The 16984-nt window shown below is 35.4% G+C and overlaps 2 protein-coding genes across 2 annotated transcripts; both read right to left on the bottom strand.

The window, feature by feature from the left end:
• Window positions 1-6852: 6852 nt before the first annotated feature.
• On the bottom strand, window positions 6853-8282 carry LOC106082904 (uncharacterized). Its single transcript, XM_013245656.2, has one exon. The coding sequence runs from the start codon at window positions 8191-8193 to the stop codon at window positions 6973-6975; it is 1221 nt and encodes a 406-aa protein (XP_013101110.2). The 5' UTR covers window positions 8194-8282; the 3' UTR covers window positions 6853-6972.
• A 3510-nt stretch (window positions 8283-11792) lies between these two features.
• On the bottom strand, window positions 11793-13343 carry LOC106082903 (S-adenosylmethionine decarboxylase proenzyme). Its single transcript, XM_013245655.2, has one exon. The coding sequence runs from the start codon at window positions 13103-13105 to the stop codon at window positions 12041-12043; it is 1065 nt and encodes a 354-aa protein (XP_013101109.1). The 5' UTR covers window positions 13106-13343; the 3' UTR covers window positions 11793-12040.
• Between the last annotated feature and the right edge of the window lie 3641 nt (window positions 13344-16984).

The raw sequence follows: 16984 nt of genomic DNA, 5'->3' as shown, positions 1-16984 counted from the left end.
GCCCGTATTTGGTCAATAAAACCGAAAAACTTATGCAAATCTTCTATGGTGGGTACATGACATATTGAAACCGGGAGAACCTAACAAAATTTCTACATGATTTTGATGAAAAAGTGAAAAATAATTTCCGTACATTTTAAATTTTTCGTAAATAGTAAGAACTGGCGCCATTTTTTATAAAACAAGTAAATGTAAAATTAATGTACTTGCTCCCTTTCATTTGATTGGGGGAATTTTTCCCAAGTTTTATCGTCTCATTCTCCCTTTAATTTCGATTCAGAATAGCTACTTTTCCTTTCTCCCTGGGAGATATTTTCCTTTTTCGAAGATTGTTTAGTTTATAAACTCCCAGTAAATTGTTATTCAGAATAGGCGAAAAGAGTGTAGGGAATAAACTCCCAGGGAATTGTTATTCAGAATAGGGCTGTTTAAATATTCCATTAAAATATATTTCTTTGGCCCAAGATTTTCATTTGGAATATATAATGTAGACATTTCTATCATATCCTCAAAATATAACATAAAGTACTTAAACTCGGGCACTTTATTTTTTACTTAAACCTCAGAAAAGTTAAAACAAGTGCTCTAGCGCATTGAAAACTTGGTTAAACCCTGCTTTATTTCGAATACAAGAATACGAACTTTAAATTATTTTTGTCTATTTTATCTATTGATAAAGAGAACAAACAACAAACACAAAACCATAAACACAACACCCTTATGAATGCCATATTCTATTGATATTCTTGCTGATAAGTTTAAAAATTCATTTACCATATATATATAGAGTACATAAGCTTGTTTAAAGGGCTACCTCCCTGCTGCCTAAACCCGTTCCTTTGTATATGCAACCCCTAATTCAGTATGATGTTACATTAACATAACATTTTTGTTTTATAATTGTTATTTTACTATGACATATATATAATTTTTTTATATATCTTAGTTGTAAGTTTTAATTTATCCCTATATTGCATAAAGTTATATACATACATTAAATATAGTTACGTTAAGCCAAGTCAGTATGATTAGTATTTAAATTTGATAACTTCGTAAATTAAGAGAAAAGAATTTTTTGTAGATTAACCTATATTTTTTAATAATAAGAAGAAAACTACTAATTTCCAATTTTAAAAAAGTTTTTAACTTTTCAAAAAAAAGTAATTTTAAAGGAAAATAAGTTCCAAACAATTTATCATTAGATTCTAACCATAATTGAATTGAATGTTGGAGATCATAGTAGGTGTTGTTTAAATTTTCAGCCAATTCGAATAAAAATTGCGCCCTTAAGGGGCTCAAAAAGTAAAATAGGGAGATCGGTTTATATGGAAGCTGTAACAGGCTATAGACCGATTCAGACTAAATTGACACGTATGTTGAAGTTCATGAGAGAAGACGTTGTACAAAATTTCAGGCAGATCGGATAATAATTGCGACCTCTAGATGCTCAAGAAGTTAAGAACCCCGATCGGCTTATATGGCAGCTATATCAGGTTATTGACCAATTAAAAACATATTTGGCACAATTGTTGGAAGTCATAACAAAACACTTCTTGCAAAAGTTCAGCCAAATCAGATAAGAATTGAGCTCTCTAGTGCCAAATCGGGTAAGAAATGCGCCCTATAGAGGCTGAAGAAGTCAAGACCCCAGATCGGTTTATATGACAGTTAGCCATATTCAACACAGTTGTTGGAAGTCATAATAAAACACCTCATGCAGAATTTCAGCCAAATCGGATAAGACTTGCGCCCGCTAATGACTCAAGAAATCAAATGATGTACAAAGCCTAAAATTTCAGCCAAATCAGATAAGGATTGCGCCCTATAGACGCTGAAGAAGTCAAGACCCCAGGTTTTGACGCAGGTATGGTTGTTGGGAGTCATAACAAAACACCTCATGCAAAATTTCAGCCAAATCGGATAAGAATTGCGCCCTATAGAGGCTGAAGAAGTCAAGACCCCAGATCGGTTTATATAACAGCTATATCTGGTTATGGACCTATTTGAACGACACTTACCACAATTGTTGGAAGTGATACCAAAACACCTCATGCAGAATTTCAGCCAAAGACTTGCGCCCTCCAGTGACTCAAGAAGTCAAGATCCAAGATCGGTTTATAGGACAGCTATATCCAAAACAGGCCACCTTATCGCAGAGGTTAGCTAGCATGGCGCTGAACGCCTGGGTTCGAATCCTGGCGAGACCACCAGAAAAAACATTTTCAGCGGTGGTTTTCCCCTCCGAATGCTGGCAACATTTGTGAGGTACTATACCATGCAAAACTTCTCTCCAAAGAGGTGTCGCACTGCGGCACGCCGTTCGGACTTGGCTATAAAAGGGAAGCCCCTTATCACTGAGCTTAAACTTGTATCGGACTGCACTCATTGATATGTGAGAAGTTTGCCCCTGTTCCTTCAGTGGATTGTTCATGGGCAAAATTTGCATATGCAATTCTGTTTGATGTATCTTAAGATGACTTCTTAATTCCCGTGGCTAGAAAGTCAGAAAAACCGGTCAAAAAGAATCCGATTAGAAATTTTGTTTCTGTCCCTCCACTTAAATTCTATTTCCATTTAATGTTTGAGCCCCGGAAGACAAAATTTTTGTTTAATTTAGCTGAATTTGTCCATACTCGTATGATGTACTGTTACGTCTTTCAATATGCATGCCATAGTCTCCATAGTGATAGAAATCATCCATTGGGAAAGACATGTACCGAACTTTACACCTTCATAGAGTGTGCCACCATTTAAGAACAATTATGCTAATTTTCGAACGAATGTTATTTTTTGTGACACTTTTTTGAAATTTACCAACGGTAATGCTGCTGCCGGTGAGTTATAACATGCAACAACAAATAATAAGAAACGACTAAGGGTTGGTATTCTATTCTGCTTTCGGAATAGCCGCTGCAATTTGTAATTGTTTCGCGAGCGAAATTTGACAGAAATCAAATGTTTTTGTTTCCATACCAAAACACGTTTCTTTATCTGCACTTATTATTTTCTCTATTTTTTCTCAAATAAATAAAGAAATACGAACCATTGAAACAAACTAAAATGATGCCGGCAGTAGTTTCAAGTGTTGCCACTATAGTGTTTTTTCTTTGCCGTTTTTCCTCACTATAGACAGAGTACTACTTTTCCGCCGATTTTCAGCCAATCTTTCGCCGACTTTTTTTTATATGGAGTTGACAGCATTTCGCTAGAAAAACTGAACTGAATACTCAGCTCAATACTAAAATAAAACAAATCAATTGAAAATTTTAAGCTATTGCCAACAAACTCCTTTAGAAATTTTTTAAACGGCAAAAATTTGATAAATTCTGTACTCAGTTCACCATGAACCCTAGCCTGTATAAATATATCTTGTGATGAACGCTGGATGTTTTCCTGGAATTTCATGCCGGCTTATTTAATTATGGATAGCTTGAACAAAGTCCTGTTATCTTGAATGACATTCTATTATTAGAAAAAAAATTAAAAACGCTATATTTTCTTTTCTCATAAACCAAATGCTTCAGTTTTCATAGGTTTCCTATACAAAAAATATTAATTTGATTACACTCATACATAACTTTGTTCAGTTGAATGTTAATAGTGCTTCTTGATTTGCAAAAAAACACAAAAACTCATGCACATAAAATTAATTAAAATAAAAGCTCCTTCATGTATGATAATTTACATTAAGTTCATAAAGCTCTATAAAAAGTCTACATTAAGAAAAAGGACAAAATGAAGATTGAAAACTCAGTTTAGAAGTCATGTAGGAGTACATATTATTTAATGCTCATAGAAAATAAAGACGCAATATAAGCAAAACTTATATAATTATCGAAATGAAACAAAAGCCATTGAATTGTTTATGGATTAACCAACCAAAACAGGATGAACTCAAAATGAAATAAAACAAATAAGGGCTAGTTCTTGGTTCTCCCTTTGCCTTTCGCCTTTAGAAACAATGAGGGACTCACAAGAGTTATGAAATAAAGCCTAAGATTTGTTAATATACCAAAATATTTATTTTGGTAAATAATTTGTTTCTAAAGGTGTAAGGAACTGGGAAAATTAAAACAGACCCAAATACAATATCATTTAAACTTTTTTTCTATATATTTTAAGTTTTACAACAAACGGACTGCTTTCATTAAGAATCTGATATTTTTTACTAATTATTTATGTATGTATGTATGTCAAACAATGCATTTATCATATAATTTACTTAAGTTGTAATATTCCCATAAAAAATTTAAAGTACAATTTGTGCAACACAAATCTAAAAACAAAAACATGTTAATTTTAAGTTAAAACTTTTAAATTATATATGTTTCTTTGCAGATAAAAATACTTTATATTGTCATTTATTGTTTAAAATACTATGACAAAAAGCAAAATAACTTAATTGAAATACTTATTGGTATTTTTCTCATATTTTTTGTTTCCCACAAAAGTAACAACCCACAGCCTTAAAGAAATCTCAATAAACCGAAACAAAAAACATTAAAAATCACATACCTCGTAACAGAAACAAGATTGCATTAAATGAGAAAAAATAGCCCTTTAAAGAGAGACGAAAAATATTATATATATACACAAGCGTAATCATAACTATATATAATTATAAAAAATAACCTCTTGCATTATTAAGAAATAAATGTAAATAAATAAAACAAAGAACATTAAGAGTAAAGAAAATAAAATGCAATTTTTTTCTTTTTTCAATATGGAATTGTAAAAATCTCATTGCAGTCAACAGGTGAATATGGGTTAAAATCAAGAATTCACAATGGCATTATATAAAGCATCTTGCAATCCCATGGTAGCCGGTTGTACGTACCGGATTGAACCGATGGAGTTCTTCATCGGCAAGGGCTGCCGCCTCAGCGTATAACACACTGCTACAATAACATAAAGCCTCTTGCTGAGATGCATTTCGCTAACTAATGTTTTCTGAATGACCTTTATGGTTGGTATTCTATTGTGCTTTCGGAATAGCCGCTGAAATTTTGAAATTTTTTCGCGAGCAAAATTTGACAGTAATCAAATGTTTTTGTTTCCATACCAAAACACGTTCCTTTACCTGCACTTATTGTTTTCTCTATTTTATATATTTTTTTCAAGTGTTGCCAATATAATAGTTTTTTGCCATCACTATAAACATAGTACTACTTTTCCGCCGATTTTCAGCCAACGTTTTTTTATATGAAGTTTGAGAGCATTCCGCTCGAAAAACTAAACAGAATACTCAGCTTTACTGGGGATGTCCAGAATGCACTCAGTAGATGCATGAAGAAAATGGCTTTGGTGCAGACACATCCTCGTGCAGAGATATAAAGGATATTTGGTAACAGATACAAATAGTGTGCTTAGGATATGACAAGGTAATTTTTTCCAACTGTTTTTTCCAGGAGCCGAGAGGTTGCCAGCTCAACTATTTAAAAAATGACACGGAGACCTTAAGTACGTTGTGTTTGCCGCAGAAGAAGGTAGAAGGGAAAAAGAAGACTAAGAAAAAGCATATAGATGATTACCATATAAGGGAAATAGGTATGCACCACAGTAAGGTGCAAATCAGCAGAAACGATACAAAGAAAAAGGTAAACCCTGCACAAAGCGTATAAAATAAAAAATTGGCATTAATGTCGAATTGAGTGTATACAAATTTAAATACCATGAAAGGCGAATCAATGTTTCAGAAGAAATTGTTGAAGTCGTTATAAAGCCTGATTTTTGGCCCGCTAAGGCATTTATCCGAGTGCATATCTTCAAGGAGACGCCTCGATCTGATGTTGTTTTCCTCCCAACTAATTCTAACTCTGAAATTAATGCAAAAAACTGAATTTTTCATTTTCTGCTGATCACATATCTCTAGTATATCAAAATGTTAGAGGGTTTAATACAAAACTCTTCACTCTCTCTTCACTTTAAGCCTCTTTACTCAGATAGCATTTATTCCGATTATCATATTATCGCTTTTACTGAAACTTGGCTTCAGAATAAGGTATACGATTCTGAAATATTGTAAGTCCTGAGGATAGGCATTATTCGACACTCAAATTGCTTGAATCCTATCCCACTCTTAAAGCTAAAAGAGATGTAGCAATTGAAAAAGTGTACTGTTTTGCTAAAACTGATTACATCAAACTGAACTCACTACTCTCATCTGTTCATTGAAAACAAATTTTCAGATCTAAAGATATCGATGGAATGATTTCAACTTTTTATACTGTGCCACTTGACTTTATTCCTCAATCTGTCCCTAAAACTACCTTTTGCAACGCATCTGGTCCTCCATGGAATATAACCAATCTTTTTGGGCTGAAGAACAAGAAGAATAAATTATATAAAAGGTTTAAAGGCTGAGGGTTAATTCTTTAGCAAGATGTGAATATAATAAAGAAAACAAATTGGCATATGGTAGTTATTTGGATTAAATTAGAAATCAAATCCTTAATCTTTTTACAAATTTTTGATTTCAAAGCGCCGTTGTAATAGTTTACCGTACTTTCTTAGATATAAATCTAAAATAGCTGATAACGATTTAGGTATTACCGACATCTTCGTAGACTTTCTAAGCACTAATTATTCAGATAATTATTATGATTTATGTGGAACATATGAATACACAAATAAAAAGGAAAATTATTTTATATTTGTAAATATATTGTTATATTCATTATCTATAGACTTAAATATTCATTATCTATAGACTAAAACAAAAAAACAAAAATTGGTCTCTTCAAGGTCTTAAAGACAAAGGATGAGAGACAGATTAGCCTGTAATCCTTGAGCAGGAAGTAGCCAGGTTTTCCCGCCTTGGGTATGAAAACCCAGTCAAGCAAAACGCAGAAATACTTTTTGGTAGTTTGTACTCTTCCAACAGTTTTCGAATACTTTATTTAAATATTACTTATAACGATTTATATAATATTAACAACCAGTGCAAGTCATTGAAATAAGAGTTCCAAACTTTTATTTTTTATCCTCTACATCTTCGTATAAATAATCCTCCGATTCATATAACTGGCGCTGCCGGCTAGACAATATGTTGTCATCCTTGAATTCATCCATGACTCCATCAATGGCATGATCGGAGACACGATATTTCTTACGTTCGGGTGTGTTTTTACGCTCTCGTCTTTTTGCCAAGAAGGCTTCAAATTTTTCTGCATTTTCAGCCGCTTTTAATAGTTTACTATTTATTTTATTTAAATCACCAACCGTTGTGGTTGACGTAGTTGGTGTTGTTGGCGTTGCTAGTTCTGCATTGAGTTGCGAGTTATTCCTAGTTTGTTGTTCATGTTGTTCCCAAGCTTGTTTAGACTTTCGCATTTTGGTCAATATTTTTAACATTATGCCCTTATGATCCAAACCTAAGACATCATGGCGCATTTCTGGCACTTTAGTGTTTATACTTGAGGCCAATTTTTCCTTCTTTGTTTCTTGTTCAACACTCTTCAGCTGGGCAACAGTCTCTATGTATGTTGTCTCCGGCTTATTACCATAAAATTCGTTTTTGACAACATTTGTGGCATTTTTTAAATACTCTTCCACTTCCTTGGCATTTTCTTCGTCAGGCCCAAAATCCATATTTCTCAGCAATGCCTCCACTTGGTTAATATTCGACATCATTTTATCTTTTACAAACTTTATGCGAGGTACTACACCCATTAAGTCCAATTGTGATAGTTCATGCCTTAACAATCCGGCACAACGGTGAAGTTCCTGCTCTAGCAATGCATCATTGCCCACATCACCGGTTGTTAGCCAATAAACATTGACATAAGCAAAATCTTGAGAGATTTTAACTCGCGAAACTTGCAATCCTTTGCCTAGAACTTTCTCAGATATTTCCCCTGTGGCTAGTAAATCCGTTATGTGGGTCATAAATAACTTATTCAGCACAGTCATGCGGCGTGAATCATTTTTTCCGCCACCGCCAGTAGTGGGTGTCTTAGCACCAAACGGCGACTGTTTGAAGATAACATTAACTGATGTGTCTGAGACGGGAAACCAACGTTTTTTGCTACCAGTCACACGATTACCAAATAATTTGCCCATAATTTTGCCTTGCCGAAATATATTGGCAGAGTTTTTATTTTGTAGTCCATGTTGTTGCAGGTGAATAAACTGTTTCTGATAGTTCAAGCACTTTGACAGGCATTTGCAAGATGATCTTTGGTTTCGTAACATTTTTCTTTGTCTATAGTTTTTCTCTAAATCTACAATATAATATAATAACGCTTTGAGGAAAATTGTATCCTCAAACACTGTAGGTGGTGGGAGACAAAACAGCTGTTTAATGTTTATATTTACAAAACAATTATTTAGTGTTGCCAGTATGAAATACAAAACGACTAAAAATGGTAAATCTGGTATGTTTGCACAGTAGTAGAACTTAATAATTTTAGGGCACTTTTTTGAGAGCTAATAGATAACATAATTGTTATTATTAAGCGTGTTTTATTTGGCAAGCTGACGTATCCACATGGCGAAACAATTAAAGGTGGTCTCATTTGTACACCAACCACAAATCATAAGGTGCAATCCGCCATCTTGCCATAAAGCCCTCGACGTTTTGCCAACACACATAAATAAATTTGTGTGCGTACATGGCAGAGAATATGCGAGAAAGAAGATAACAACAAAGATAATTCAAACAAAAATCTGTCATCTTAATACCACCAAAGCTGGCCGGCTGTAAACAGCGTGAGACTTTTTAAATCCACCTTGATGTATCCATAAACCAAATTTTGAATAAAACAAGTTCCACAGTGTTTACTCCTTCAATGTGTAAATGCGAAACACGTTTCTTTAAATAAAAAACGTTTTATTAATGTTCCAAAAAAAACATCCATCCATACTGGCATCAATTCTAGCTCTGTAGAAGTTGAGGCGGCTGCAATCGGAACCGAGGTTCCTAATACAACTTGATAAAAATATCTTTATTTCAGACATTATACTCATAAATCGAATTATCATGGACGAATTCGAATCGAAATCATAAAAAGTACCTTTAAAGTGTTTTTGATTTTTACTGTTTTCTGCTTTAAGAATTTAATTTATGGACTTTTGTATGTATGAGGAACCGGAAAGACCCCTTCAGTTAGTCGCTTGAGAGTTAAGGTATTCTAAAAAATATTTCTCGCAGTATTTTCAGTAACATTACCAAAGACACTATAACTAAAATTAAAGGATTAAGAGCAATGGTAAGCCCAAAATTTACAAAATAATCCGAAAGGTCAATTTCTCTAGAAATACAATTTTAAAATATATAATTTCTATTGCTTTGACAAAAAAAACTTTTAACAGATTTTTCTTCAGTATACAATATGACTATGAGTGACTTGAGGATGTTGGAAACCAAGCAATGGTTCTGATTGGTTTTGAATTGGCAAAATCCAGGCTTATTTTGGTCTTTTTTCATCTGAAATGTGGACACAAACCTTCCCGCGGGTCACCTACCTGTAACATTCGTTAGAGGTAGTGAGCTAAAATGTGCCACGATTTCACTTATAGAAAGATAAAAAAGTAGGTTGGGTCATTGTGTTTGTAGCATATCATCCGGAAAACTTAAAAAATTACTTTGAAAAAACGAAGAAGAATACAAACGGATTCCCCATATGTGACGACCGCCGCAAACATTTGAAGAACCATGATTTGCGTATCTTCACCTGGAATGTCCGCATTGTTTAAAGTGAGGGTGCAGTGTACTCACTGGCGGATGTATTGGACGGAACAGAACAGGGTAGACTTTACTGCCATTCAGGAAGTGCGATGGCTCGGGAAGGGGTCCATAACAACGCCCTGTGTTATAGCTGCCATGAAACGAGACATGTATTTGTGGTTAATTGGAGACCTAGTGTCCAGGTTTAATCCGGTGGATGCGAGGCTGGCCACAATCCTCACAATCCTTGTCCACTCCAAGGAAAGAGCCGCTACATCCGTACTTGGGTTCCAAACGCCTCCCCCAAGGAACCCATGCTACCACCAGGAGCGCCAAAAAGCTACGGAAGCCAAGAATGTGGCATACAGGGCAATATTACAGTCAGAATCAACGCGCCAAATGAAGGAGAGGTATCGGAAGAAAAGGAGGGAGAAAAAACGTCTCTTCCGCAAGGGTATAGAATGTCTCTGAAAAACAATAAGGCAGCTGGGGCCGATGGGTTGCCGGCTCAGTTGTTTAAGACAGGAGTTATCCTGGTACGGGATAACTATGAGCATCGCACAGTGTGTTGTTCGCCGTTATCACGAGAAGTTAAGCTGGGAGCTACCGGGCGCGTCAATAGATTGCGGCTTGTGGAATGTTCTATACGGAGTAGCTGCAACTGCAGTCACGGACAGTCAGCGGTATCGAGTGGAGAGTCTCAGCGAGATGCCGGGTGGCACCGGCTCTTGCTTAAATACTGAATGGCTATGACTCTCGATACGACAAGGCGAGTTATAGGCATCTTTAAATAAGCAATGGCCATCATGTTCCCACGGCTATCGGTCAAATAGACTGGAACGAGCTTGCTCACCTATAAGAGCTTAACGAGTATCGCCAACTCCAAATGCAAATGTGGCTACAAACAACAAGACCGTAGGCGACAATCTGATAAGGCGTATGCATCAGCTCGTCTGCGCAATTTGGCTAGAAGAACACATACCCGATGAAAGGGGAATAAGAATAATTATAAGAGGAATAAATGCCCAAATGAGCTTCTTCTCCAATTTCTGACACCCAGTTTCGAGATGTCGCTCTCTACTTGGTCACTCCATCAGAGTTTTGGTTGTTGTTGTATCAGCCCTTGCCGATGAAAGACTCCATCGGGGTTTTGGTCTTCCGCTTTTGCCTTTTTTTATGGTCGCCGCCGTACCGCAGAGGTTAGCATGTCCGCCTATGACACTGAACGCCTCTGTTCGAATCCTGCAGGAACATCAGAAAATCACCTCCTAATGCTGGGGACATTTGTGAGGTACTTTCCCATGTAAAAACTTCTCTCCAAACAGATGTCGCTCTGCGGCACCCCGTTCAGACTCGGCTATAAAAAGGAGGTCCCTTATAACTGAGCTTAAAATTTAATCGGACATCACTTATTGATTTGTGCAAAGGTTGCCCTAGTTTCCAATGGAATGTTCATGGGCAAGTTTGCATTTATGGCCGCATTCAAAAGACTTATTTGGTGGAGCTTCTTCATACATTCTGACAACATGATCTAGCCAACGCAAACGTTGTATTTTGATGCGATTTACTATGCTATCGTCGTCATAGAGCTCGTGAATTATACTACGCCTATATTCTCCAGGTCCACATTTGAGATGAAGGAATGGCAAGATAAGTCTTGATTTTGCCACGCAAAACCAATCAGAACCGTTACATGGTTTTCAACATCCCCAAGTCACCCGTTGTCAAACATGATTATTGAAGAACGGTAATAAAAATGGGACAATCCTCAAAAAAAAGGTTCAAATTGCATAGCGCAACAACACAATTCAATGAAAATTGAAGATTCAAAAGCTCTAAGTAAAGGTATTTAGAAAAATAAATTAAAAGAATAAAATAGTTTTCTTTAGAAAATATGGTCACAAACCCTTAGCCTAAGATTTTTATAACATTGTTGTGTTTGATAACTGATAACCTTTATGAACTCGTTGCTCGCAGTGTCTGATAACACCATGAACAGGCAAAATATTTCTTTTTCAATTAGATAAGGCACAGAACAAAAGTAATAAAACCATCTTAAATTAATACTCAATTTCATTCCTACTTTTCCCAGTGACCAACTTGTAAAAAATGTACATATTCATGCTTATAGGTTTGCTTTAAAGTTTCACTTTAATTTTGTCACATTTCTGCACATTTTTTTCTTTTTGGTATTTTAAACTAAATACATTTAGTTAACTTAATTTTAAACAAACTAAAATTAAACAAAAACATAAAATGAAGCATGTTTCAACAAGTGTACACCTGCGACTGCCTTAGTCTCTTAGGCTCATTTACTGATAAATTCCATTATGGCCCACTATCTCGTTCGCACCGATCGATCCAATGGTAACATCAACATCCGTTTTCAATTTTTTCATTTCGACATGCTGTATAAGTTGCAAACAACAGGTTGTAGGAAGGAAAATTACAGCATTGCATTTCGGCTCTCTGCCACTGGACATAGTTGTTGTACTCCAATTCACGTATGGTGGCATAAGCCTCTGAAGTTTTGTTGGCAAATATGGTTATAATGAATTTCGATGGTAAAAATGTGTGTATAACACGCGTTATTAATTCCGTGTAGTTATTCATAGAGACGTTGCTTTCAAAACTCACATAGGAAAATTCTTTTTCCGGTGTAATGTGAATTGTCATGTATTCTCCATGATTATTAATTCCGTTCATTGAGTATCCGCAGGGTTCAAATAGGAAATCGTCAATAACCATGTCGGGAAGAATTTCATTAATCTTACTAGTCATTGTAGCATCCTTGCCATCTGTGCATCGGGTTTTTGTGAATATATTCATTATATTAGGATCAAGATTTTCCATTATAATTTCTATAGTTTGATCAGGTTCATATAAACCTTTCATCTCTACTTTTGGCAATTCAATAAGGGGCCTGTCATCATCTCTGCCTCTCTCGGGATGGCTCAAGGTGTACAAATACCAGCAATCTTTGTTGATTTGTCCCAAACAGTAGGTCTGGCCACCCTCAAAAATGGTATCCAGGAACTTGACTTCCTCACAAAACAAACGATGAGGTAAATGTTGCAGGTCAGGTCGAGAAAAATTCTTGCGGGAATAGAAAAAGTCGGAAATTTCGGTAAAACCCATTTCAGCGGCCAACTTCATCACTGGTTTCAAACAATTTAACGGGGTAGTAGTGCCGCAGGTCTTCAATATCCACCTGCGCTTTGAGATAAACATACTAGATTCGCTGAGAACATATGCATCCACTTCATCATTTTTTGTGAAACTGATTATTTCACATTTTACGGCTTTTAGCAATTCATCCCATACATCTTTCGTAATGGTTCTTAGATCAACATTTTCTTGGTCTCCTGGAGGGTCGACAAACCATACTTCCACCAGTTTCTCTACACCTTCGAAGTAATGTCCCCCATTCTCTTCCATGACTGATTTCCGATTAGCACAAAACACCTAATAGGCCGGACCTTAAATGGATGAATGAAGAGCTGGGCAACGTTCTTATCAGCTATAAGCTCGCTCGATCTTCGTATATTTAATTTTTCCCCTTACTAACTAACTTCAATCTTGATTAAATACTATACTGAGACACACGAACACATTTATTTTGTTTGTAAATAAATATATATAAGATTATAATGTTAACCAGAAACAAAATTAATCCGAAGCCGAGAGCGAGCGGCTGGAATAAAATTAAACGGCGCGGCAGCTCTTAGGCTCAGCCGCCGATTCAAAAAATTCAAATTGGGCGGCGTCATTAGATTCATTCACTTGGAATGGGTATCCTCGAGGCTGCACGCAAAAGTTAAAAAATTATAACTTCGACGACTAAAAACTATCTAACTGCATATTAAAAACTACGTTGGCTGAAAATTGGCAAAAAGGTAGTACTCTGTGCAGTGAGGAAAATGGCAAAAAACTACTATAGTGGCAAAACTCGAAACTATTGCCGGCATCATTTTAGTTTGTTTCAATGGTTTGTATTTATTTGTTTATTTGGAAAAAAATTCATAAAATAGAGAAAACAATAAGTGCAGATAAAGAAACGTGTTTTGGTATGGAAACAAAAACATTTGATAACTGCGAAATTTCGCTCGGGAAACAATTTCGAATATCAGCGGCTATTCCGATCGCAGAATAGAATACCAACCCTTAAGCTGGAGTTACATACCACGCGCAACACTTAAGCGATCAGATGCGCCCACATGCGTTTTTTGGGTTGAGTTACATACCATGAGCCTTTGTCCTCAAAAGAATTTCTAAAAATTTACTTATTTATATCAGTTCAAAGGTTTACTTCAATGAAAATTGTTAATAATGTTGTTTAATATTAAAATTATAAAAGATTTTCCCTAATATATGGACTGCAAAAGAATTTTTGGTAAACATATTCAAATCATATGTTTTGCGCCCTGAAACGCGTTCAAAGTTGAGAGTTAGTTGGTAATGGCTAGACTATGTACGTTTTTCATTGCTGAAAACCCAGGTTTTTCGACATTTTTGAAACATTACAAAAATCTCAATGATAAAATAACAATATAATAAAAATTTTACCATATGTTATAAGGGAATGTCCTACTGAATGAAATCGGCAAGTTTTTTTTGCTTTAAAATCTATTATCTATAAAAAGTAATCGCCGAAAAATATAGTGAAAAACGAATATAGTGTGAATATAGAACTGACATCTTAATACCGGCCGGCTGTGTTCAGCTTCTCACGTGAGATCGCCTTTTTAGGGTAGAGTTACATACTATGCGCGAGTATTAAAATTTAACTCTGCAAACAAGTCTCAGACGCAAAGTGCAAAAGTTGACAATTTTTTAACTTTGACGCCATGATACAATTAAGATGTTGCATCATTCGCACAACAACAAAATTCTACCCCCAACGAAACTACCTTGAGTGGTAAATGCCGTAAATCGAAATGTCAAAGTGGTTTTAGAAATTAACTTTGTTTTTCAACTTATCTTCTTCAAATGTGTTTCATATTTCTATTTTAATTTTTATAATACTGTTTTGTTGCTTATGTGTGTAATATCGGATCAAATAGAATTTCATTTTAAGATTTTAGAAAAGAATCACAGACGTGTAATAAAACATATAGCAAAAACTGTACTCAGCTGTTCGCATGACCTCACAACGTAAAGAACACTTTACGTTGAAAATTCTTTAACTTTTTCGCGTCGCTTTTGTGTGATTTGTTTGTAGAGTGGCATTTTAAATGCGTGTGCATAGAATCGGGATTCACTAATAGGTTAGAAGGTTAGGTCACTTGCGAAAACATAAAATGGGTAGGCCCCATGAACATCATTAAGAATGTCAAATCTGCCGATTGAAAATGTCATCATATAGGAGAAAACGTAAACAAAGATTGAATGTTAAAATAGAATATGTTGACATACTCAATGCCAAGTACTGCTAATAATGATCGGCTGATCGCTTAACGTAACCTTATTCAGTGAATCCTGGCATCCTATAACAGCTGATATCAAGGACTTTTTTTTTGACAGGCCTGTTATTTTTTGACGTTTTCTCTCTTATACCATGATATTGACACGGGGCAGCTGAGAGCACCACACAATCTGGAACTTTGAAGTCCGATCTGTGTGTTGTTCATCTCTGTCACGAAAATCTTAGCTACGAGCTATCGGGTGCGACTGCAGGTTGCCGAATACTCCATACGGTGTAGCTGCAATGGCGGTCGGGGACAATCAACGGTATCGGGCGGAGAGTCTCAGTGCATTAGAACTGAGTGGCGAATTGGCGCCTGTTCTCGCGGCGATCGGTTCTTTGGACCGGAATTAGCTTGTTCACCTACCCGAGCTTAACGAGGGTCACCACCTCCACATGAGAATGTGACTACAACTATAACAACATCGATTACTACCCAGCATTACTTTGCACTGAAATTTAATCTAGAACATCTGGATACGACTAATATAAAACACAACAAGTATTATTGACATACACTTTGGATTAGGTTCGACGTTGCAAATTTGACGTTTTGTTTTTCATTCTTGCAGCCCATTGCATCATTACATTTTCGTAAAAAAGAGACCACCCCACCCTATCCACGGTTATCGTACCTTTGTTCTTTGGAGAAAATGGAATAGCTATATCGTTAATGATAGAATAGTGAGTTTATTACGAAATACCAAATACCGAATATACAAATACCAAGTACACAAAAAATTTTTTGTCGTGTTTTCTGATTTTCTGAGTGAAAAAAGAAATTGTTGAATCCCCACAAAGTAATAAAGTAATAATAACAACAGCGGTATAACAAATATCATTGAAAATTGCTAAAGTGTTGATCTGTAATGCATTTAATTTTATAAAAATCGATTTGCAGTAGATTTGCCCGTTTTTCTTCGGTGTCTGTGTGAATGTGAAAGCAGCATAAAACAAATGTTTGAGTGTGAGATGAGAACTCGGTTGTGTGTGGTGCAAGTGAAAATTGGAAAAAATATATAAAATTGATGAAGAAAATATGAAATTTCATTTGGATAGCAACTAAATATGTTGTATGAAAGAGAGAAAAGAAAAAAACTTAAACAATCTACCCTAATGGCAGGCTAAGTATTTTAGTATTCTCAAGTGTTTGCGACAAAAAGATAGATGTCATTCTAGTAATTGAAGAATGTATAAGAATTTTTTTCTTGAATATCCTTGAAAAAGTTGTACATACAAAAAATGCATCTCAAACGTATGATTTTAGTGTTTTTTTCGATTTTCCTTCCCCCTTTTTGTGTGTGGATATGAGCCTTTTGCCTTTGCTAAGAAAAAAGTGGCACCACTAATATCATTGGGCCCTTGAATTTATCCAAGAGAAAAAGAAATAGCTAGTGATATATGCTGTATGTGTTGACTGAAAGCCAGGAAATACAACCCTGTGTAATTAGACGTTATATATATGTGAGTGTATGCAAGTGTATGTCACCAAGAAGAAAGAAATCAAAGAGAAGAAGAAGAATGCATTGACATGAGGAACCAGGAAGAAAAAAAATGAAAGAACATCCCCCCTCCCCCAATAGCCACAGACAAATGAAAAATAATTAAAAATGTTAGAACAATAAGCAAATGTGCCAAAGTGTGTTCACACAAAGAAAATGTTAAGAAAATTTATAAATTTTCAATTACTTTTCAATGAATCGCGTGTTTTAGCCAAGGCGACAACTGTTGGAATATGGGCACTTATAATGTGATATCTGTCTGCTGCTGTGCCAACAATACGTATTTTGTTGTTGCCCTTGAGTGTTTGTGTTCTATCTTGAAAAGTTGAAAACTATTAATTGCGTCGTAAT

The sequence above is a fragment of the Stomoxys calcitrans genome, chromosome 4 (assembly GCF_963082655.1).
Source record: "Stomoxys calcitrans chromosome 4, idStoCalc2.1, whole genome shotgun sequence".
NCBI lineage: Eukaryota > Metazoa > Arthropoda > Insecta > Diptera > Muscidae > Stomoxys > Stomoxys calcitrans.
This window is presented reverse-complemented; position numbering and strand designations above follow the sequence as displayed.